At 42.3% G+C, this 23576-nt stretch overlaps 1 protein-coding gene across 1 annotated transcript in view; it reads right to left on the reverse strand.

Moving 5' to 3' along the window:
• Window positions 1-3788: 3788 nt before the first annotated feature.
• Window positions 3789-23576, reverse strand: part of plcl1 (phospholipase C like 1) — a 141911-nt gene continuing 122123 nt past the window's right edge. The window contains exons 9-12 of the mRNA XM_033617600.2: window positions 20227-20430; window positions 14926-15001; window positions 14114-14223; window positions 3789-12779 (exon numbers count right to left, since the gene is read on the reverse strand). Coding sequence (XP_033473491.1) covers window positions 12573-12779; window positions 14114-14223; window positions 14926-15001; window positions 20227-20430 — 597 coding nt within the window. The 3' untranslated portion in view covers window positions 3789-12572. The remainder of the gene's footprint in view (window positions 12780-14113; window positions 14224-14925; window positions 15002-20226; window positions 20431-23576) is intronic.

Consider the following 23576-nt stretch of genomic DNA (forward strand, 5'->3'; position numbering starts at 1 on the left):
TAATTACAAAGACATGGTACTCACCAAACTGCTGAGATGTGTAAACATGGTGCATCTACAGTAAAGTCCTGTGGAGCAAAGACACACAAGCAGTCTGATCACAAACCAACACACCAGACAGATTATCTGGTTGTTTAATCACTTTATTTGGAGGTAAAACAGGAAGTTAGCTCAGTTCAAATGTTGGTAAGTGTGTCTTTCTGCACATGAAACATCTTCTGTAACATTCATGGTGCTTTAATGACTCATTCTGACCGACCTGTTGGTTTGTTCAAAGCATGGCTGACTATCCAACTGCTGCTCCAGTTTGAATTCTTCTTCTTCTAACCAGGCTGCATGCTAACAAAGTGTAACGCTGCCCCCCACAGGCACATGGAGAAATTGCAGGATTGCTCTACTGTTAAGTGGAAGCTCCACTTGAGAAGTAGAAGTAGATTTGGAGAAAGCTGACAGACACAGATCAGACAGATCAACAACCCCTTACTTCTGTATTTGTTACTTACTTCTGAAAGTAGTAGGTTACTCAGTGAAGAAACGACCATTAACATTAGCTTATTATTATTATTTATGCATTCATGTAAAAGCAATATTTTACATTTAATTTCATTTAATTATTTTCTAAATCAAACTGCAACTTCTGATCATTTTCATTATGGATTATATCTCTACATATTGTGCATTCCTTGTACAGTTTTGCACATTTATACACCACCTACCACTTCTGAGAACTGCACAGCTCTTTCATTTTAATTCAGATGTATTATACATAATTTTCATATTTTTTTCCAGACCTTTTTTCTATCTTATATTTTTGCTTATTATTATTTTTTTTAAATACTTTTTATTTTTTAATTTAATCTCCCTTACTATGCTTATTTTATGCACCAATACACCAAAGCAAATTCCTTGTATGTGAAAATTACTACTTGGCAATAAACTGGATTATGAATCTCATAATTGTTTTGGTTTGTAAAAATTCTTCCAGAGTCCAAAGTCAACTTCAAAAAGTTTGTTTTGTCCAAACAACAGTCCAAACCTCACAATTATTACAAATACATTAAAATAATCAAAAGCAGAAGCAGCAAATCTTCACATCTGAGAAACTGGAACCGTTAAGTGTTTGGCAGTTCTGCATGAATGATTATGAAACTAGTTGCCAATTAATTTTCTGTCAATTAATTCTTAGTTAATAATTTCACCTGTGCATTTTTATCATGGTTGTGTAAAATATCAACTTGTAAAATAGCCAAGCGTCTACCTAAATAACCTTCTGCCTCAATAAATGGAGTGAAGTAGTGGAGTGGATATAAAAGAAACTATAACTGCTGCGCAGCGATGGGTCGGGTCCGGGCATTTTTAGGCAATTCTGACCAACAAGCAGAAGAACTGGAAGACATTTAGGAATTTAGCAACACAATCTGCCTTTTGCATCAGCTGAGGCTTGAACTCACAACCTCTGAGACTAAGAATCAATTTCTATCTCACTAAGCTAATTAGTCAGTGACAGTTCATGTGTAGCTTCACAAACTGACTAAGCCAGACGTGCAGGTTTAGCAGCCGTCCATGCATGGAAAAGCAGATCAACAAAAATCTGAAAATACACATATTGCATCTAGACAGCATGGAGATGTTGGTAATTTGTTTGTAACAGTGATTGATTTGCTCCATAAGTGAAAAACTGATGTTTAAAACTGCGATTTTTACATTGACTCCAATTGTTCACATTAGAGCAAAATTCAAAATGCTGTCAAAAATTCAGTTTTTGAGATAAAATTCTGAAATTTGCCACACATCATCTACCATGACTCTAGAATTTTGTCATTTTTTTCATGAACATTGAAGATTTATTTAGCAAGAATTTGCATGTATATGTTTACAGTACCGTTTACAGTCAAACATTTTGATGCACTGTAGGCTCAATTTTTGATAAATCAAAAATCTGAGAAGCATAGTTTTTGTAGGACAGTCTGAAGATGCTCTGTAGCAAGTTTGGTGTCAGTTGAGCAAAAACTGTGGGAGGAGATAGGTTTAAGAAGTTTTACAGTTTTTGAAAAAAACAAAGTGATGAACTTCATAATTTTAATAGGTTTAAATGTACAAAAGTTTCTTCAGTATTGGGGCTACAATTTGATTAAAGTTGTGAAGTTGTAGCACGTATGGTTGATTTGTTATGAATTTTCAAAGTTTTGAACTTTAGACGCTTGCTGTAGCGCCACCATCAGGACTATTGGCTTGAGTTTACTGCTGAGGATATCTGGCATGAGACTGGACCTTTGTGCAAAGTTTGGTGAGTTTTCACCCATGGGAAGTATGATTTCCTCGGAAGAAGAAAGAAGAAGAACAATACCTAGGATTACAACAGTGTAAGCTGCCAGGACACTAATAAACACACAGATCTTTATGTCCTTTATAAACATTGTAGTAGAGGCTTTAGCTGGGTTAGGTTGTGTTCACCAATATGGAGGGTCGGATGAGGACACAGAGACTGGCTCTGGTTAATGTAACTTCACTGAACAGTTTTGGAATCAGGTATATAGACACAGTGGTTATCCATATCCTCAGTGTATCTGCCACAACACCAGGGGGCGTATGATCAGGAGTGTGTGTAGTCTAAAACTGGACAATAATACTAACATGGTCAAATCTAAATACAGTCCCAAATTAGTAATAATGATATTTAGTAACACACAACAACAGGCAGCTAACTCTCAGTAGTCAGCAGTGGGTGAATTTCTCATTTTCTATGTAACGTTGGCTTCATAACTGAACTTACCAAGGCTCTGTAGCCATGGCAACATCAGCATGAGTGACCACAGAGAAACAAACAGGCAGTGAGGGACTGACTGAACACAAATGACCTCCTCACACCAACAGAACCACATAACAGGCAAACACTTACCTTAAGTGGTTTACACACACCACAGGAGAAGTTGGTTTGGTCACAGTCCTTTCACACTGCAGAACCTGACTGGACAGGTTGTTGCTATGGTGATTAATTGGCTCGTTAACCAACAGGCTGCCAGAGCCTTCTCTACTAACACAGCTCTTTGCAGATCATGATAGCTAAACCATTGTTGGAGGGGTTTCTATCTGTTCTATTAACAGCATGCTTCACTTTCTGTCAGGTGGCCTGTGTTAGTGCACATGACCTACACGATGACTACTGTGTTTTATCTATGTTTAGTTTCTGTTGCTGCTCTGCATGTCTGTGTGTTGGTGCAGCGTGTTGCTGACATGTCTGTTTGCTGTTGTGTTATTGTATTGTTCTGATGCTCTGCTGTTGCTAGTTGCTTTGCATGGCTCCTGTTCTACTCTGACAGTCCTGTGAATTGTCCTGTGATTTTTATCCTTTTATTGGTGTCAAAACATCTCGCCAAAGGACTGCAGTTGAAATGTTGATTAATGTGTGTGTTCAGATGAGATATATAATCCCTCCAGTGTGTTCTGGGTCTGCCCCGGGGCCTCCTACCAGTGGGACGTGCCTGGAACACCTCTAACAGGAGGCGTCCAGGAGGATCCTGATCAGATGTTGAACCACCTCAACTGACCCTTTGCTCACGATATTAGATACATTGAAAAGTGTTGTATTTCATGTCTCCATCTGCTGGTGGGCTGTCACCTTAAGTATGAGTGAGAGTATGCATGCATAATATGATCACTAAAATTAGGAGGGGATATATCGATATCTGTATCCGTAATCAGTCAAATGAGCTGTTAAATATGAGCATATTGGATATCAGAAGAAAGTTCAGTATCATGGATCCCTAAAAACGAGGCAACAAGATGAATTGGTCAGGAAAAGATAACTTTATTTAGTCCGGGATACATACTCTTGTTATATTTGATTACTTGTCAGATAGAAAACACAGTAGCTTTTCAAAATAAAAGCAAGGTCCATTTAATTCATTATATTTATTTATGGTTTTTAAAACACACTTCAATAAATATTTTTCTTCTTTTGGTCATTTTTTTTTCTTCTATTTTACAAAAACATACAGTGACTGTAAGAACAGGGAGCAACACTGGATTAAAGGTCAGCGGTGTAGACACAGGCCAACACAGACACTGCAGATGCCACGGGTAATATAGAACCTAAAAATAGTGTTTCACACGACTTTGTCCACGTCACTATGGCAGGTATAAACAACTCTTTCAATTATTCGAATGAATGCTAAGCACTATTTGACCACTGGTCTGCAGAGATAGGTAGCATCACACACTGAAGAGCACAGAGAGAGCGAGCTCTGGGTTAAGACACGTGGGTAACAGAGATACAATACACCTGATGCAACACCCTGCACTTTAGCACAGATCTGTCTGCCACCTCTGTCCTTCAAACTCAAAGAAATCACACCTCACCCACCACTTTCAAGGGCATAAAGGGACGTAGAGGAGTCTGTACTTTAGAGATCAGGGTGCAGCATCAGGTTACAATGAGATACAACATATTGAACATCATAAAGCACTGTAGTGAGAGGATGACCGCAGTGCCTTCTGCAGAGGTAAACATATCATCAGGTAGGCGCAGTGACATAAAGGAGAGGATAAGAAAATGCTTCATATGTAAATATGTTTAAAGGACCATATCGGTGTTTCGTGCTTCACTGCTGACTGTTTTCCAAAACTTTGCGACCTTTATGGACCTGAAACTTCCTCTGGACACGTGCTCCAACACAGCGCACATCATGCTCAGTTTTATTTATATGAACAGAGGCATCATCACTGTGTGCTGGTGCAACAGGAAGGAAAGTTTATTTGAAAAATTCTGCTGCTGTGGGGAAATCATGCCACAGTCGCACTGATGAGCTCTATTGTTAGAGATTCAGACCCAGACGACAAATAATAAGCAAGAATGTACCTTGTGAGGCGGATATTGTCAGTTTGGTCGCTTCTTGCACATACAAGGCTGTGCACGTCTCAAAAGTTGCTTTAATTTGCATCACCACAATGTGCTATTACAACAAAAATAAACCTGAGCATGATGCTCCCTGACCTGGATTCACTTTAAGCAAATCTCTGCGAGCCGACTTTACTGACATTAACTGCAACTAATAGCTGCCTGGAAGGTAAAAAAAGCACTTTCTGTCTATATCATTAAAATAAAATGGTCTGTGTGCAGTAAATGATTTGAAGTAAGCAGGTTAAAGTGGAAATAGACATGTTTTTTTTTGCTTTACGGTCTCATTATAAAGTAAATGTTGACTGCATAATGTAACGGCTAAAGAATAATGTGACTATCAGCATTTAGATTGCTTCCCTATAAGCCTCACTTTCACTGTGCAGCTCTGTCTGCCACCGGGTACGTTCTCCTGGAGAAATGAAGGCTCAACTTACAGCACAAAGGAAGCATGTCAAACATTTTGCAACCAACACAGAAAGAGGATAGCACTTTTGTATTTAAAGGGAACTGGATATAGACACAGGCGGATTACGAGAGACTGGATCCCTGGGCATATAGAAGCAAAAGGCCCCACCATCTCCCCAAGGAGTAAGAAACGGAGACTTTTTTTTGTTGTTTGTTGCCCCTTTTCCCTAGATATTTCTTGTCTTTTGAGGTGGTTTTGCATCTCTTCTTAGTCATTTTGTGTCTCTTTGTGTCTCTGTAGTTATTCCGTGTCTCTTTGCAGTTCCTATGCATCTCTTTGGGGTCTTTTTGTGGCTCCTTGTGGTCATTTTGATTCTCTTCCTGGTTAGTAGGTATTAATTTGAATGACATTTTGCAGTTGAAGTCCATCCATGGATACTGTGTTTAACCCTTTGAAACCTGAGCAAATTGGCTTGATTTCTTACAAAAACATGGAAAGAAAGCAATGAGCAATGAAAGAAGAAATGGCCGCAAAAATTTGCAAGAAATTAATAAAAAGAAAAAAAAATTAAGAAAATTAGTAAAAAAAAAAAAAGAAAAAAAAGAAAAAAAAAGAAAGAAAGAAAGTTAAAAACAAACAAACAAACAAGGAAATGACCTGGAAGAAGTGCTTAAAAATTCGAATAATTCTGTCCCATAATTTTAAGTACGTAATAATATTAATTCTAAATATATATTTTATAAACAGACTTTTGAAAGAAATCGCACCAACTTTCTCGGGGCTCAGAGGTTGAAATACTTGCAAAAGGTGTTTGAAAGCAGCAGTTTGAAAGTGATGTTGCTTCAGGTTTCAAAGGGTTAAAGTGAGGCCCTGTTTATTCCTATGAAACTTGCTCATTAGGGCATGGAGCCAAAAAGCTTTGACCTCCTGGGTATCAAATTCCTGCATCGTTGGGCCCATAGAGCAAGTGCACAGATGTTTGCGAGCCAAGTGGCTAATTTCTGATTTAGCTCTATGCTAATTTGAAAGGAGGTAAAATTATTTAATTTTGTGGCTCTTGTAGACTTTGGAAATGCTGTTGAACTGAATGGATTAAATCCCAATAGTGAAACGAGTCATATCGCCGGGGTTGTGACGCTCCAAAAAAAGTATCCAGTGATTTATAGACGTCTCTCCAGTCTGCAGGAAAGATCTTTTTGGGCCCAATGGCATCACATGACTACTGCAGAGGATGCCTTGGCTTGGTTTCATCTGGTAGATATTCCTAGTCACCAAAGAGTATCAATAAAAGTTCTTTGCAGTTACTATCCCGTTACCAAAGAAGCAGAAATGGGATATGGTGGAACATCTAAAGTGACAGAAACAGGAAGTATTCTGGTTATCTTTGCAACAGCGGTGCCGCCACTTGGAAATGCTTGAGGGGAAGACATGTAGAGAAGTTGTCTATTTCCACTTCAATTCTTGCAGAAACACAGGTATGGTCCTTTTGGAATCAGCCAGCTACAAACTAGCGCCTCAGGAGTTGTATCTTCTGGTCACACTGCAAAGGTTGGTCTCCACTGAAATAACAAGCTGCCGTATTTCTCTGTTTTTACATTTAGTTTAATGGAGCAGCACAGTCATCACTGTCTACGTCTTCTGTGTAAATACAGTACGTACCTAATGAATTATTCTGAGAATGAGGTTAACTAGAAAAGAGCTAATTACTGAAACCTGACCTCCTACTCTTATGTTTTGTATGCCCCGTGTCAGCAGGCATGTAAACCGGAACACAGAAAGCTAATACTGTGGTATGTTTTACTGTAGCTGATGCATCATTAATGCAGAAGGATGCTCCCTGCAGGTCAGCACATCTCCAAGAGACCTCTCAGGGGCAGTGGAGATCCTCCAAACGGCTCCTGAAGCTGCTTCAATGCGTTCAAGAGGAAACATGGCAAATAGTTTGGCAATGACTGTGTTTGTACTGTGTGGGGACCAGTTTGCACCATCAGGCGAGGGATAAGGGCACCATGGTATCATGACAGACATGAAGCACACCAGCATATACACACATGCCAAGGCCTCCAGTGAGTCAGATTGTTATTAATAGACCCAAACAGCAGGTGCTGTCACTCTGTCTATTGCTCACAGCCAATTATGAAGCTCTGCAGGTGTGCCCAGCCGTCCACACAACAGTTAATCCAATATCCATCCCCTCTTCTTCTTCTTCTTCTTCTGTCCTTCAACCTTTGCTCTCTCTTCTATATGTCTACTTTTAGAAGCACGTGCCTTCTCTCAGACACACAAACAAACAAAAGAGGAAAAAACCCAGTCATGGAAATGTTATCAGGTCAACCTCCTCCTGTGGCTAGGACTCAGTACATCAGCTCTGTCTCTCAACAGGATGGAGAGAAGTGGAGGTAAGAACGAGGTCAATGGTATTTGAAAAGAAAAGGAATGCGTAGATAAATGAAAGGCAGCAAAACAGCGTACAAAAATACAGGATGCCATTCAGAACATACAGTAGTCCTGCACAAGCACTTAAAGAGGGGGTTAGCAAACCGTAGTGTCATGCCCGCAGTACAGTGTTTCTCATTACATCCTGTCTGCTGCAAAATGCCAGCGGCTGGGTTGAACTGCAGGTGAGCGCCTTACAATGTTTATCTGTGATGCTCGTCTCCCGTCGGTCCACCTTCCTGCCTCCCTCAAAGGGCAGAATAAACATTCAAAATGTCTTCCACTCAAGGGTTCCCTGCTCGACTCACGCCTGCTTCTGTTTGCAGAGTTAGGTGGAAATCTATTTAAATCCGTGACATCATAGTGAGATTAAAGATAATAAAAAAACATTTCAAACACACCTGCCTGACTTGATCTGTTTAATGACATAACTCCTTAAAAACCTCTAAAATGTTAAGTTCTTGGAACTAAGAAAAAAAAAGCCCTGTTTAAAGGGAACCTTTTTCAACTCGGACACAATGTCCCCATGTTTTTGTGTCTAAGTGACTAATGGGAACAACATCTGGTCCAGTTTTGGTCCAGAGACAGCGCAGTGAAACTGGCGTCAATTTTCATCCACTAAAAGAGTTTGTTTTTGCCACTGACAGGCTCAGATTATTACTATAAGTGCCTGACAACACTATGGAAAGGATTACTCCATTTTTTTAACCGGAAACAGCCCCAAAACCACCATCATCAAACCCACCAGACTCCATTTGAATAAAAAAGAATTTTATCAGCATAAAACATACGTCATTCAAAGTCGACAGAATCAAAATGAAACTCACAAAAAGCTGTCTTGGTTTGTCTTTCCACTGCTCCAACAATCGCTAACTTTGCTTTGGTTGAAATAAACATGCTGTTTCTTCACATGCTAAAATGCTGTTTCTTTAAATGGAGTCTGGTGTGTTTGGCACTGGTAATTTTGCGGATGTTTCTGGTTGAACTCTAAAGGCCAAAACACACCTGCTGCACACAGCATGCATCAAAAATACATACGCCCCTATTATTTTCAATGTACAACCCCACACCAGCAGCAACTAGACGCAAGTCAGCGCGTGACCCCGCTGCACATGACGCCATAGTCTCTTACACAGACGCCGATGACATCAGCACGCTGGCTGACTCTGTCGTCTGTGGACGTTCCCATAGGAAAGTTGTAATAGAACTAGGGCTGGCTCCCAGCGGCAGTGATGTGATTAGATCCAAATCCGTGTACTTCCGTACTTCCTCGACCAATGGCTGATAAGCTTTGCCTTACACCCGCCCACACTGGAATTGCTGTTCCCCAAATTGTTGTCCGTAGTACAACAGAAAAGGAAGTGTTCAGTGCATCGCAAGAAGAGATTAAAATGGATATGATTTCATTTGATTCAGCTATACTGCAGAGCTGCAATGTCTCTGTTACATCTAACACACATGCCGCACCTATGGCAACGCCGTCACGTGGTCTGGATATCCCCGCCCATTTCTATTACAAAACGAAAGACGAATGTCCCCAGACTCCCATTCTGAAGTTAGGGAGGTTGGTCACGCGAGACTAATGACGCCACTGTCCTATTTCCAGCCTTTGTCGCCCCCGCAATTAAATGCGTTTCCCCCCCTCTCACTCTCTGCTTGTACACACCAGCTCCCATAGCAGCTCTTTGTCTATGCTCCTGTGGCAGCTCGACTCCTCTCCTCACCATGGATGTATAAAGAGAACTCTGCAGCTGTTGCCGTGTCTCATGTGTCATGACAAATGGATGAGGAGAGACTCATTGTTGAGGTCGAAAAAACCCCAAGCTAAACGACCCACAGTCCTGTTGTTATGAAGACAATGGCCTAAAAGATACTTACTGGGCTCTTCAGGTGAGAAATCAATTTTAATTAGTGGCCCTCCACACATGATTTTAGGCTCATGCGGAGGTGGAGGAAGAACAAATCTTTCAGTTAAAGTACTTTGCATGGTCGTCTGTTGACGAGCTGCAGTGCAACATGTCCAGCATGTGTAAAGGGCGGCACTTGATACGCTTCACTTGACACGCAGCGGCAGCACCAGCACCAGCACCAGCACCAGCGTGTTTTTAGCTTTACTCTTACTCTTAAACATAAAGGTCTTTCTCTGTGAGGATCCTTTCCATAGGTTGACAGTGGTCAGCTCCTCGCTCAGTACTGGACCAGTTTCAAAACTGTTGTTCCCGTTTATCACTTAGAAACAAAAACAGAGCAAAATAGGGTCCAGATCTGAAAACACTGAAGTTACCCTTTAAACTAAACCACTTAAAACATGTAATCCTTCAACTTAGTATAAAGCCTGTAAATCACCAACACTGGAGATAAAATTTTGTTCGAGAGAAAAGATCAGCGTCTAATCTGTTAGCTTAGTCCTGTGTATTGTTCAGCATCACTTTGTCAGGTTTGGTTCAAACGCAGCATCACAACATACAAGAATATGAGTAGAAAAGCTGAGTTAAAAGAACAGGTATCAGGTGTTTGCCTGCGTCAAGAAGAAACACACAGTTGAACTCAAAAGGCCGAGTGGAACGCCATCACTTACAGGTAAGCACACCTATGAGCTAAGATCAGTAGCACCTGCTGGACACCATTTTCAAACACATTTAAAAGCATCACTGAGCTATAAAGTTACTGTTGTCACTCCTTCAGTCACGTCACACTGAGTTACACACCCTCGCCCACTCTCCTGTAACTTATTATTATTGCTACATCAATACTGTGTACATCATCACTGCTGCAGGCATCTGTTCTACACACTAACACATGTACAGTCTTTGAGCGTCACTTCGCTCTACATGTTGGTATAGTGAGGAGGTTATGTGATCCACACATGTACTACAGCAGACATGTTGTACTACAGTATCAACACACATCCGCAACTTCTCCAATTACCGTGTCTCCTCTTCGCTACACCTCTTCTCCTTGCGTTTCAGCCGTCCCCTCCCCAAGTGAACATGACGGGCTGGTGGAGATAACAAGAGCCTGTGTGTGTGTGTGTGTGTGTGTGTGTGTGTGTGTGTGTGTGTGCTGCTGGTTATTTTACACAATACATGAGTGTAGCAGTTAGATGATGAAAGGTGTGTGTGCGCAGAGTTGCAAGCGGATCTTTGTGTACTCTCGTTAAAAGTTTAGAAACAGACCAGACAAGAAGTCCAGCTTTTGTTAAGAGATTCAAGTCTGGAAAGAAATTAGATATATCAGCCAATGTCTGAATGAACAAGACGTTTCATTTGTCCAAACTCCCAAACCTCATAATAAGCACTGATACTTTAGATAAGTTCAATTATCTAATCAAATTATCGGCTTTAAAACCAGCCGCCAGCGATTTGACCAGCTGAGTGTCAGGTGACACCATCAGCTGGCTTGAGTCGAGCTCAGACCGGCCAGTTCACACCGCTGCCACCTTTCACCGCAACGTTCTAAAACGGTTTCATCTCGGCACAAATCTTTGGTCTGAACTGGACTTATATTCTTTTCAGTTACCATCCACCATCGTGGAACAACCACATTAACTGTGGAAAAACAAAATGCAGCGTCAAACCACTGCGCAACGAAAGCGGGAAGAGGGCAGCGCTTTTGTTTTCCTTTGTAGCTATCGGCAGCTATCCCCATTTAAGAGATTCAAGTCTGGAAAGAACCAACGCAGTCAATTAGATAAATCAGCCAGTGTTTGAATGAACAAGACGTTTAATCTGTCCAAACTCCCAAACCTCATTAATAACCAATGATACTTTAGATAAGCTCAATTATCGAATCGAATTATCAGCGTTAAAAGCAGCTGCCAGCGATTTGACCAGCTGAGTTGCAGATGACACCATCAGCCGGCTTGAGTCGAGCTCAGTAATGGCAGACGGTCAAACACCCTAGTGGAAATCAAAATGCAGAGTTGACTGTGTGTTGGGAGTTGCTAGCCTCTGAGGGAAAAGGAAAAAAATTTGGTTGTCTTTACGAGCGTGGCACAAACTCTAACAACGGAATGACAGAAATGCCAGAGGGGGGGAAGTTAAAAAGTTGTCTGTTTCTACTTGAAGCTGCTGTGTGAGTTCAGTTGCATTAACTGCATCTAAAGGAAAATTAGAATTACCATAAAACTTTTGTGAGTTTAAAGAAGTAATACTACATTACAAACATAGGCTACTTGAATCTGTCTCCACCTGTGTGTTTTTTCTGGGTCACATCCTGTCAGTCAGTCGCTTACAGCACCACTTGCAACACTGTAAACACACACACACACACACACACACACACACACAGGTGATCTTGTTGCCTTCCCAGGGGACGAGCTGAAATGCTGAGGCAGAGAATAACTCGTGCCATCATATCTCCATTTCTCATTCTACCTCCAAACACCAACAGGACCGTGAACATCACGACAGCCCCGTTGTCACAAATTATTCAGGCGACTATTATTTCCCGTCTAATGAGGAAAACCCGCAGAGTTACAATATTGAGTCACACATTTTCTCACAGAAAAGCAAGCAGGAGCCGTCAAAAAGTTCAAGAACCCGTGTTGAGAGTCTCTCTTTGCCTTTCCACGGCTGAGTTACGACATTCATGATGAGCCTCTCTACAGGCCGGACCTTTCAGTGATAATTTGATGACCTCACCGTAAGGCTTTAACAGACACACTGCTTCAGTCTAGGCTAGTCTAGACACATACTGCACTGGATAAAGGGATACACACACTGCCAGAGAGAAAAGCCTCTGTCTCCTGTGGTGCTTTTTTGTTCTGTCTCTCTCGTATCTCCTCATCTCTGTTATCCTCTGTAATTACTCTGTCCGCTCCCTTTTTCATCAGATGCGGCCGTTGCCGTGCGTGCTGCTTCGGCGGCCAGACAGAGGGTGGGAGGAGTAGTGCAGCTCGGCAGTGGAGAAGGTGGAGGACGAGGAGTTGGAGGAGGAGGAGGAGGAGGTGAGTCCGCAGGCTTCGCAGGCCAGAGCCAGCTGCCTCAGGGCATCCAGGGAATCCATCTTAGCTCCTCGCAGCAGATCGCTCTGACCCTGCAGGAGACACAAGTTTGACTCATGCATGCAGTAGATGTGAAGTAGCATTTGTTTTACACGCTGTTATTAGCTGGGACTGTTTCCTGGTATGTGATTGGCAGGAGTCCTGGACAACTGCGGACATATTTACCAACTGATTTGAAGCTGCATTCACTGATATTTTTTTTTGGCGTCTTGGGGGCAACACAACAAGTGTTTTTGCAGAGTCCAACATTCACTCCCCTCTCAGCTCTGAAGAACATATCTGTCTCTTTGAATGCTAGATTTTCCACTTTGTTCACCAGCTAGTGGCTAACTTTGACCCAATCCCAACAGTCATCAGTCATTAACTACTTTTCCATTTTTTTATTTCAATTGCAGAAACAGTCTGGTGTCACTTTAAAGTGTTTTATGTGACATATTCAGAGTTGTTTCATCATCATCCAATTAAAGTAAAAAATACTAATATTCCATCCCACATGACTGACATTTCACTGTCTCAGAGTCGCAGACACTTTTGGTACAGTTTCACCTCTTATGATATGAAGTAGCCGACTTCATTCATGGTTCTGATGACGGCGCCCGTAACTAAAAGCCCCGCCTCTCCCACATGAACACGCCCGTGGCTAAAGGTCCAGTCAACTCGGCTCGAGTTGAGACTGGACTAGTTGATAACCAGCTTTGTAGTACTGGTTATCCAGACAGCCAGTTTATAACAGTTTAAGAATTTTAGTTAAGGATATTCCACAAAACTAAATCCTGACAACAATTAAAAATAAACGTTTACATAAACATGCACAAAGCTCAATAGCTGTCTCATGTTTTATGTCAGGGATCCAAAATCAATATATCAAAATGTTTTGGTGCTGAGTGAATTTAACAGCCCCTAAACAGGCGGGTTTATTCTCTTTTTTCCTTTACATCAGGACGGCAGATCCATCTGGAGTTTAATACAGTAAAAAGAGGAAAACTCTACCGTTCAGATTCACTGCAAGAAGCACTTGAGCCAAAGCTAACACGGTGGTCTGTCATGTCAAATTAAATTGGTGAATAATGTTATTGCAATAATGTGTAATTGCAACAGATGGAGGCAATAACAGGAAGTGCCTAATTTAGCAATGAAAACGATTAATTTCCATTTTGAATTTGCTACGACAGACTGCTGTTAGACTCAGCTGAACCGTGGAGTGCATTTGTGCCTCTTTGTTGTGTTCAACTTGAACTTGAACTGGTGAATAAAAGTGTAGATGAAATATCAGATATGTCACAGTTACCATGAAACAGAGGGAAGAATAAAAAAGAAAGGTAATTAACCCCATCCATTCTGAGAGTTTTGATATCTTTATGAGTACCTTGAGGACAGTGATGTTCCAGGTGAAACTCTCCACAGCTTTGCACTGCTTGCGTCCCTTCAGTCCCTCCTTCTCCCCGAGCCGAGACAGATCCTCGTGGAAGTCCATGCCTGCAAAACAAACACAGACAGGAGCTTTGCGTCAGTTTACAGAGACGGGCAGGTGTCAACAACTCAGATTCAGGTGAAATGTAACTGATTCTCTTGACTTATTTTTGTGAGTTACTCAAAATGTCTGGAGGCAAATGTCAACAACACGTCTTGATGGGTCGATACTGGATTTACATATTTACGCTGAGGTGTCACCCTGCATGACATTTACATTGACAGATAAAGGTCAGGAGAGACGGGGTCTAATACGGCAGACGCCGTCACACTGCTGCGTTACACCTGGAACTGCTCAGCAAACAAAGTGTTAATGCAAGACAAAACTGTGAGGTCTTATAAGTGCAACTTTACTGTAAACGACATTTCAAGTGGAGATGCTTTCTTTAAAAATGTGTCTCATCTCAAAAAGTACAAAAATGAGAGCACCTTTCTCTAATTAGAAATCCATACTGACAAACGTACAAGAGTGTCAAATCACCAGCGAGCACTCGTAATGTTGTTTACTGACAGATCCTCCGAGGAGTCGCCCTCATTAAGTTCGGCTGTTTGATGTTTCCAGTCAGATTCGCTCATTTGGGGAATTTTTAGGATTTGGGCATATCACGTACTGCAGTGGTTTTATTCATGATAGCTCATCAAAACCATCTTCACTCAGTTCATTAGCGCCTCGTGTCATCTCATCCATTCATCCATCTCTCACTTTACCTTCTCTTTGCACCTGGGCGATCCTCTCCTGAACGGCGTCCGCGTTCTCAATCAGCTGTTTCTGGGCGGCGATCATCTGCACACACAGGAAGACAGTTTGTGTTTAACTCATTCAGCTTGTTTAAAAGCAAAGACTGATCAAAACCACAGAGCTTTTTATTGAAATGGTACGAAGAGTGGTGAAGTTTCCAAACAATACCAAACTAGTCCATACCCATTGGTAGCTTTGTCACCTTCTACCTATGCCAGTCCTCAATGCCTATGTGCAGTTTCACATAGATTGACCACGTCAGTGAGTAGAAAAACGTGGGACAGACACACAGACAGAGTTTTCGTCATTACATAGTAAGATATGTCAGGCTAAAATTGAGGGAAATGTGTGATTTATTTCATAATGATACGTCCATAAACTGCATCAGAGCTGAAATGATTAGTCATTTAATAAAACAGATCAACAGGAACTATTTCGATATTATTAATTATTATCATCTAAGTAAGTTTTCGAGCTGTTGCTGCTTCCCTAATGTAAAGTTTTGCAACTCTGATGAACATTTTTCACTCCTGTCTCCCATTTTATTGACCAAAGAAAAATATCAGACAGATTTACATGCACTGCACCAGACCAATAAACACTCCCGCTGGTATAGTGCCATAATGTGAGCTGATCCATTTTGACACAGGAAACAAAATGGCAACTGGTTGGAAACAAACAATCTTGAACTACGGCTAAACACAAACCACTGCCTAGTTTTACTTTTTGATGCAGGTAGGTATAGCTGCGGCTGAAACAGCTACGTGACCTGCCCATTATAAGAATACGCCAAGTCAGTGTTTAGCTAGCTATGAACTGTCTGTTTCAAAGAGAGGCAGTTAAAGTCAGGGTTACATTTCGTTACTTATAAGCTGAATCACGTCTTTATATAATGAATTCAAATGTGGATTATTGCTCCGTTTGACCTCATATTCACTCACTATAAGTTCAGATAACTGTGTGTTGGTGGCTTTGTCTTGTGCTGGTGGTGGGCGTGGTTTGTCAGGGCATATGGTGAACGCTACAAACAGAATGAGTCTGCAGTTATACATGTCTTGTTTGATCTCTGCTTTTTCAGCCTCTGTTCTTACAATACAGGAAACAGTATGGTGCCACTTCCTGTTCACAAATTCTCATATTACAGCCAAAAAGTGCACTAAAATATGTTTCTGAAGACATTCTAGGAGAGAAATACATAATTCAGCAATATAATCTTGGTGTATATTTGATCAGCGCTCCCTAATTTGATCAGAGTTTGAGAGAGAGAGGCGGCTCTTATTATCATCAGTTACGATTACCCTGAAAGGAATGAAAGGTGTTTTTTGAGGGAGTGAACAAACACTTCATTATAATCAAAACTTTGGTGGAAGTTTGTGTTAAAAATTCTGGCCAGTGGTGGAGGAGGAGAGGAGATGTTTATGTGCAGCTGAGATTTTCCTTCTGGTTGCATTTATTTGTCAGTTTGATAACCATCAACTTTTCTACCACAGTATCTGGTTTCACGGTATTAAAGATAAAAAAGATACCAGGCAAATTCCTTGTATGTGAAAACCTCCCCTGCAATAAAGCTGATTCTGATTCTGAAGTGCAAAAGAACAAGTGGGATTGATTTGATTTCGAGTTGGACGGCAACACAAAGCATGAAGTCTGTTTTAAATAAAGACTGAGTGGAGAGAAGACTGGCTGCAGGGCAGCAGAGGGAGATGACAGAGGGGAGTGTGAGATGACTAAGCCTTGTGTGTGCGCCCAGAAAGGCTGAAAGAGGTGTGATGTACGACTGGAGATCACACCAACTGCGGCTTCCTGACACTGACCTGCTGGGCTCACACTTGCTGGGTTCACACTCAAACATCATTAGCTCCACTGACGTGCACAGACACGTCGTGGCAGTCGGAAAGAAAGCACGCTCTGTGCTGAGGTGTGTGTAGGTGTAACAGTGGAGCGCTGAAACAGGTGGGAGAGATTGGTCCTGATCTGATGCAAGAGGAGATGGAGTAGGAGGAGACACAGCTGGCAGTCAGTGTGTGTATGCATAGTGTGTGTGTGTGTGTGTGTGTGTGTTTGAGGAGTGTGGGTGACTGTTTCATGCATGTCACCTCAGAGTGTGTTTCTACATATCTAATGCATCAGGACACTCAGTGCTACAGCGCCGGGTGTCACATAACAACATTTTAAACTTTCTGGAAACATTTTGACCAAACTCTAGAAACTAAATTAGAAAAGCAGTCGACGTCTGAATGAACTGAGCTGAGGAATTTACATATGGTGTTAAGGACCCAGTTTTACAGAGAGAGCTGTCGCCCTGTGATGAAACAAAACACTTGAATACAGATTTTAAACCACGAGGCATGGCGATGTCGTCCAGACTGAAATATATATTTACAACTAGATGGTTATGAATGCTATTTCACACATGTTTGCATTTAAACATGTTAACATTGTCACTGTGGGCATGTTAGCATGCTTTCATTAGCATTTAGCTCAAATAACCTCAGCGTCTGAGTACAGTTTCACAGAGCTGCTAATGTGGTTGTAAACTTTTATTGTTCTTATCGTCAGCATAATCACACAAGCCAACAATGTTTTAGTCTCTTCCTCTGTACTCTATTGATTTTGCGGCTCAGCCTCAAGCCCATTCATCCCGACTGAGCATGTTTCATCTGTTGAAGTCCAGATAAAACGGCATTTCAAGAGCATCTAGCTTCACTATGGTGATGTACTCTCGAGAGAAACAGGATCAGCAGCCGGGATGTAACAATGATGCTGATATTTTATTTTTGTGTCATGCACACAAACATGTGCCCAACCCTCATGGGTTTACAAGACATCCTTACAATGGTGTTGGAATTATCAATCTGAAGTACATGTTAATTTACCGCTCTGTCCTCAAACAAAATGCTCTGCCTTCTATCCTAGACAGCCCGCAGAAAAAGTTCCCCTTCTGAAACAAAAGCAACATAAATCAACATAGATAGGGGTCATTTTACTTTAAAGGACATCATACGTCTTCATATACAGGTCAGTTAAACAAGGAATTAACCTCATTCTCAACTTCACCTAAATTCTACAACAAACAAATCCTGTCCTCCTCTGGAGGGCGTTGAACCTTCCAGTCTCTATGGCTAATAGTAACATTCCTGAGGTCAACTGTGCACACTGCGATCTCTGTCTTTTGTAAAGGTTATACTTCACGTAAGGTTTCACACTGTAGCTGTGTTATATGAGACATTAAGTTTTGGTTTTTAACCATATGTCAACAGAACATTTTTCTCCAAACATGAGAAACATTTCACTCCTGATCTCCTGAATATCACAGATTAACCTGTTGTGGAAAATAAATGACAAGAAAATAAATGACAAGTGCAAATAAAATAAGGATTTTAACTCATTAGCCCGGGGGTGACCATCGGATATGACAAAGTACATTTCTTTTTTATTATCAGACATCCTCACAAGTCTGTTCCAGAGTCGAAGTTGACATTTATGCCTGATGTCTGGAGGTTCCCATCCCACATCTCCACTAATGGCCAGGACTGAAGTGGATTTATGGAGACCCAGGAAGGAGTGAATCGCTCTATAATGCATCTGACTGAGCTAAAAAAAAAGTTAAAAACAGAAGGCTCCCTGGAGCAGTGACCTCTGTTGTGTATTCTGACGCCTCTGTCCCTCAAAATAATGGAAATGAATGTGTAAACATGTAAAAAGGCCTGCTAGAAGGTTACAGCCAGCACTCTACTGGTCATGTACACCACTGCACGAAATGTTGCCTCATTTGCGATGCCTCACAAAGGAGATAAGGGTGCATACACTGACATCTCAGGCCAAAACCTCCTTTTTCTCTGTCTACATGTCACACTGAAAACAGAGCTTCTGAGCATCTTCACCCTGTTCACCAAAGATTCATTTTCAGTGACCTGAAACAGTTTGCATCTGGACAAAAGACCAAAGCACAGAGACAAAGCTACGTTTAAAATACAGCCCTGCACTTGTAGGGTGGACCAGGTGAGGTCCTGACTGTGTCCACCAACAGGAGCAGTATCCATCAGGGAGCGTGACACAGAGCCCGTCCTACTCTCCATAGCTGCTGAAGCAGCCCACTGTAAAAATGCCTTGTGCATAATGTGGAGCTGTCACAGGTACAGCTCTCCTCAGAGCAATACATTCTAGCCAGCGGGCCTGTTACCACGGTATTTTGGGGAAATGGGACATAAGGGGGCAGCAGTAGCTCAGTCCATGGGGACCTGGCCTTGGAACCGGAGGATCACTGGATCAAGTGTCCGTATGGACCAAACAGAATGTCTGCTAGCGTTAATGGGGACTAAATGATTTAATCGTGTGGCTCTTAAAGATTTAAGAAATGTTATCAGACCGAATGGATCAAATCCTGATCAGTCATTTTACAGGGGCTATGATGCTCATAAAAGTTTTCCCACTGCTTTACAGATATCTAGTCACAATGTTAGTGTATGGATTAAATCTTTGTCTTTGTGTCCAATGGCGCCCCATGACGGACCTGAATGCTGTAGTTACATCGTTTGGCCACTACGAAAACTGGATTCAAAGCCCAGCCCTGTTCCTGGGGGCTTGGGCTACAAGTTGCAAACTGATTGATGGTGACGCCATGATATTACTGCATGGTTTAAACCTATGTAAGCACATGTCATGTTTTGTTTTACAGGAAGAAAACATGATTAGATTTTGATATAAGAAGAAGGACAAAGATGACTTATTTTTTCTTATTGGTAGCCTATGTATTATCAAATAAGTGCACAAAATGAGCGGGGAGGTGACTTCAAAGGGTTAAAAAGCATTTTTAATTTCATCTCGCTTTTTAACATGCAGTTTTCTACAGCAGACGGCTACAACTTCACTGAGACAGGAGTAAATTCTCTAAATTCTCTTTTTTTCAAACTCTTTTGACAACAGCGGAGCTCTAAGGTACAAAGACAATGCCAGTTGGTAGGAATAAAATAAATCCATTTTTTGGTTTGGGTGTTTTTACAGAGTTTGTTGACAGTAAGAAGAAAGTACTGTCAGCTTTATTGTGGCATTCAAAACTTTTCCAGGTGGGGCCTTTCAAATCAGTGACAAGCACAAGACATTTGCAGAAGAGCTTTCTCATTATTTGTTTTTTTTTAAGTTGATGTCTATTTTACAATTCTCATCTTTCAAAATGTCAAAGTCAGGTCTCAAAACATCATAAAAAACCCCTTTAATTAATGCACATGTGGGTGAACTCTACCATTAGCCTCCGCCCTCGTCTCACTCACCGTGTCGTAGGCAGTGAGCAGTTTGCGTGTCGGCTCTGAGAGGTTGACCAGAGCCTCCAGACATGGGTATCCCTCCTTCAGCACCATGGTGGCCCCCATGGGTCCCTCGGGGCTCTGCAGCCTGGTCGCCAGGCTCTGGATGCACTGCTTCAGTTTGGCCACCGTGGGGAGCCCACACTGCTCTTTGAAGCTGGCGGTGGTGCTCTGGAAGCAGTGAGACGGCAAAAGAGAGAGATGAGGAGGAAGAGGAGGAGGAAGAGGAGGAGAGGGGAAATAGTATTAGATCAGATGTACAGTTCCGGCTGTAAAATTAAGCTGGGGAAGGTCAGAGAGGGTGACACACACACACACACACACACACACACACACACACACAAACACACACTCCCATCCTATCCGCTGTCATCTGCCGTCCCTCTTGTGAATTAAATCAATATGGCAGTCATTGCCGCTTTTAATCCAGTGAAATCAGCCTTAGCTTAAGCGCATTTGGCAAAAGAGAAGACAATATGGCAAAAATGTGGAATGGAAAAATAATTTCAGCATTTAGAGGTTTTCCTTTTTTCAACCGCTGCAGGTGTGTGTCAGGATGCAAAATTGGGCTTGTTAACGGATCTGACAGGGACGGAAAAATAGGAATCATGTGTCAATCTGCTGAAATGCCATTTCGGGGTCACTTCATAATGGAGGCAAAAGATCTCTTTCTGCACATACAAGCACTAGAATGCAATTTGCCACCTGGCACAGCTCCAACTGGACTAGCGATTATCATGCCCCACCTGTGTGGAAGTGTGTGTGTGTCTGTGTATGTGTGTGTGACGGACAAACAGCAATAGAGGCATGATGAATAATAACAGACTGTGGCAGATGAGCCCACAGCTGGACTCATGGCAGAGAGACAGAGAGGAGGAGACCAGTGTACAAGTCAGAGGGAGAGGACGGTGAGAGTGAAGCAGGCGGATTAAATGCAGTTTGTGAATGAGTGAATGTGTGTGTGTGTGTGTGTGTGTGTGGGAGGGTGTCAGGGTTGGGTGATTCATGAGATGATAGGGATTTATCTCCCGACAGAGAATTTGATTTGCCGTTTATACTGAAGAGGCTATTCAGCTACTGTGGGAAATGTTAGAAACCAATGAGCCCGAGTGTTTCATGGTGATAGCTGAGTTACATCAGTGTCATGGAGTACCTTTATTTTTCAGATGACTGAATTTGCCAAAATGAGAGATTTCCTTTCAGTTAATTAATCCATAAATCTACACTACATGGCCAAAACTACTGTACGTGGACACCCAAACATTTTACTTATTGCTGAATGTGGAGGATCTGATTACAAAACCACAGTTGTTAAGGGAATAGTTTGACATTTAGGAAGTGGTGAAGGAAGTAATCCCTCTGTGTGTCAGTACTGTCAGCAAACTGTACTTTAAAGAAGCAGTCTGTAAGAATTAGTGCTGAGGATTACAACAAGCTGAAATTCCCCTGGTTAGAATTCCTCCAGTGTTCATTGTTCAGGAGGTTCCCAAAAAGTTGTCATCCGATGAAGATGCTGCACCAGGGTGCCCATATTTTCAAACACCAAAAACCAGGACTCTTAAAATGGTACTCTGCCGTTTTATCAAAAAAATTTAGGTAGTGTGTGTAAATGAACTGTGGTGAACTTCCCTCCTTCTAACCATCCACTCATCCATTTTCATCCGCCTATCCAGGGCCGGGTCGCAGGGGCAGCAGGCCGAGCAAAGCACCCCAGACGTCCCTCTCCCCAGCGACACTTTCCAGTTCCTCCTGGAGGACCCCGAGGTGTTCCCAGACCAGATGAGATTTATAATCCCTCCAGTGTGTTCTGGGTCTGCCCCGGGGCCTCCTACCAGTGGGACGTGCCCAGAACACCTCTAACAGGAGGCGCCCAGGAGGATCCTGATCAGATGTTGAACCACCAACTGACCCCTTTTGTAGCGAAGGAGCAGCGGCTCTACTCCGAGCTCCCTCCAGATGTCTGACTCCTCCCCAGGGCCGCCCCTCCCTAAACGCAGAACACGCGCTGTGCGTAGGGCCTCATCTTCCATGGGGGGCCACACTTTGTGCAAGGGGACGCATTTGCGCATATGCGCAATGGATGCGCACATGCACTACTGTGAGGCGCGCGTAGAATCAGCTCGAGGAAGGAGAGAAGAGACCTGACCGCCCATGCGTTGCTGCAATGACTGACAGCACTCGACATCTGAACAATCAGAGGGGTGCGCCGGCAGGCACTTGCAGAGCTGCAGCAGGTGAATAGTTGTCCACATGTCGTCCAAAAGAGCCTCAGGAGTATGCGCGGGGACGGAAGGGCCGGCGGGCTCCACAGAGGGGGAGACCCGAGCCTCGGGGGTATGTGCGGGGCCGGGAGGTCGGACGCTCCCAGAGAGGGGAGAGGGAGAAATATAGCTAAATAAGATGAAAATAGAAAATGTCTCTGTATTTTATTTCTGTTTTCAGTGTTTAATTAAGGTGGGAGAGGCGGAGGGCTGAGGGAGATCGGACGCCTCCAGAGAGGGGAGAGGGAGAAATATAACAGAATAAGATTAAATAGGAAAAACCTGTCTCCCTCTTTTATTTTATTTTCAGTGTTTAATCAAGGGTGAGGGATTGAGGTGGTGGAAGTTACTTTCTTTTGATGAGTAATTGATGGCTATTTTTGACTCAGATTTGTTTATTTATTTATTTCAGTATGAAGTTATTTTTATTTAATATTTATTTATTTATTTCAGGTTGAATTTTTTATTTTATTTGACTCATACAGCCAAACTACTGTATCTACAGTTCATTTGTTATTGCCAATAAAGGTTGTCAAGTTAAATGGCAAGTTGTTGTATGGTCATTTTGTACCTATGATACATTTGGGATGGGGGCCTCCAAATAAAATTTCGCTTAGGGCCCCAATTTGGTCAGGGGCAGCCTTGCTCCTCCCCCTATCTCTAAGGCTGAGCCCAGACACCCTACAGAGGAAACTCATTTCTGCAGCTTGTATCCACGATCTCATTCTTTCGGTCACCACCCAGAGCTCATGCTTAAAACCAGTCTAGATATCCCATCTCGACCCCCAGCGAAAAACACAGCTAAGTGTCACTGGCTCTTGGTTGGCTCTCGGGCTGTTGCTCCAACTACAGGCTGTGCTTCCGCATTTCCGTACTGCCCACCACCCATGCTGCCACCACGAACACAAAGAGTATAGAAGCAGATCAAGAGACGGATGGACAGAAATCCAATAAAAGGTAGTAACTAGGCAGCACTAATCAAATATATATCAAGATTATGGCACTGCACTGTCTATTTCTCGCCTGCAGTATTTTTAGAAACATAATTTAGTGCCC

This window comes from Epinephelus lanceolatus, chromosome 14 (assembly GCF_041903045.1).
Source record: "Epinephelus lanceolatus isolate andai-2023 chromosome 14, ASM4190304v1, whole genome shotgun sequence".
Lineage (NCBI taxonomy): Eukaryota > Metazoa > Chordata > Actinopteri > Perciformes > Serranidae > Epinephelus > Epinephelus lanceolatus.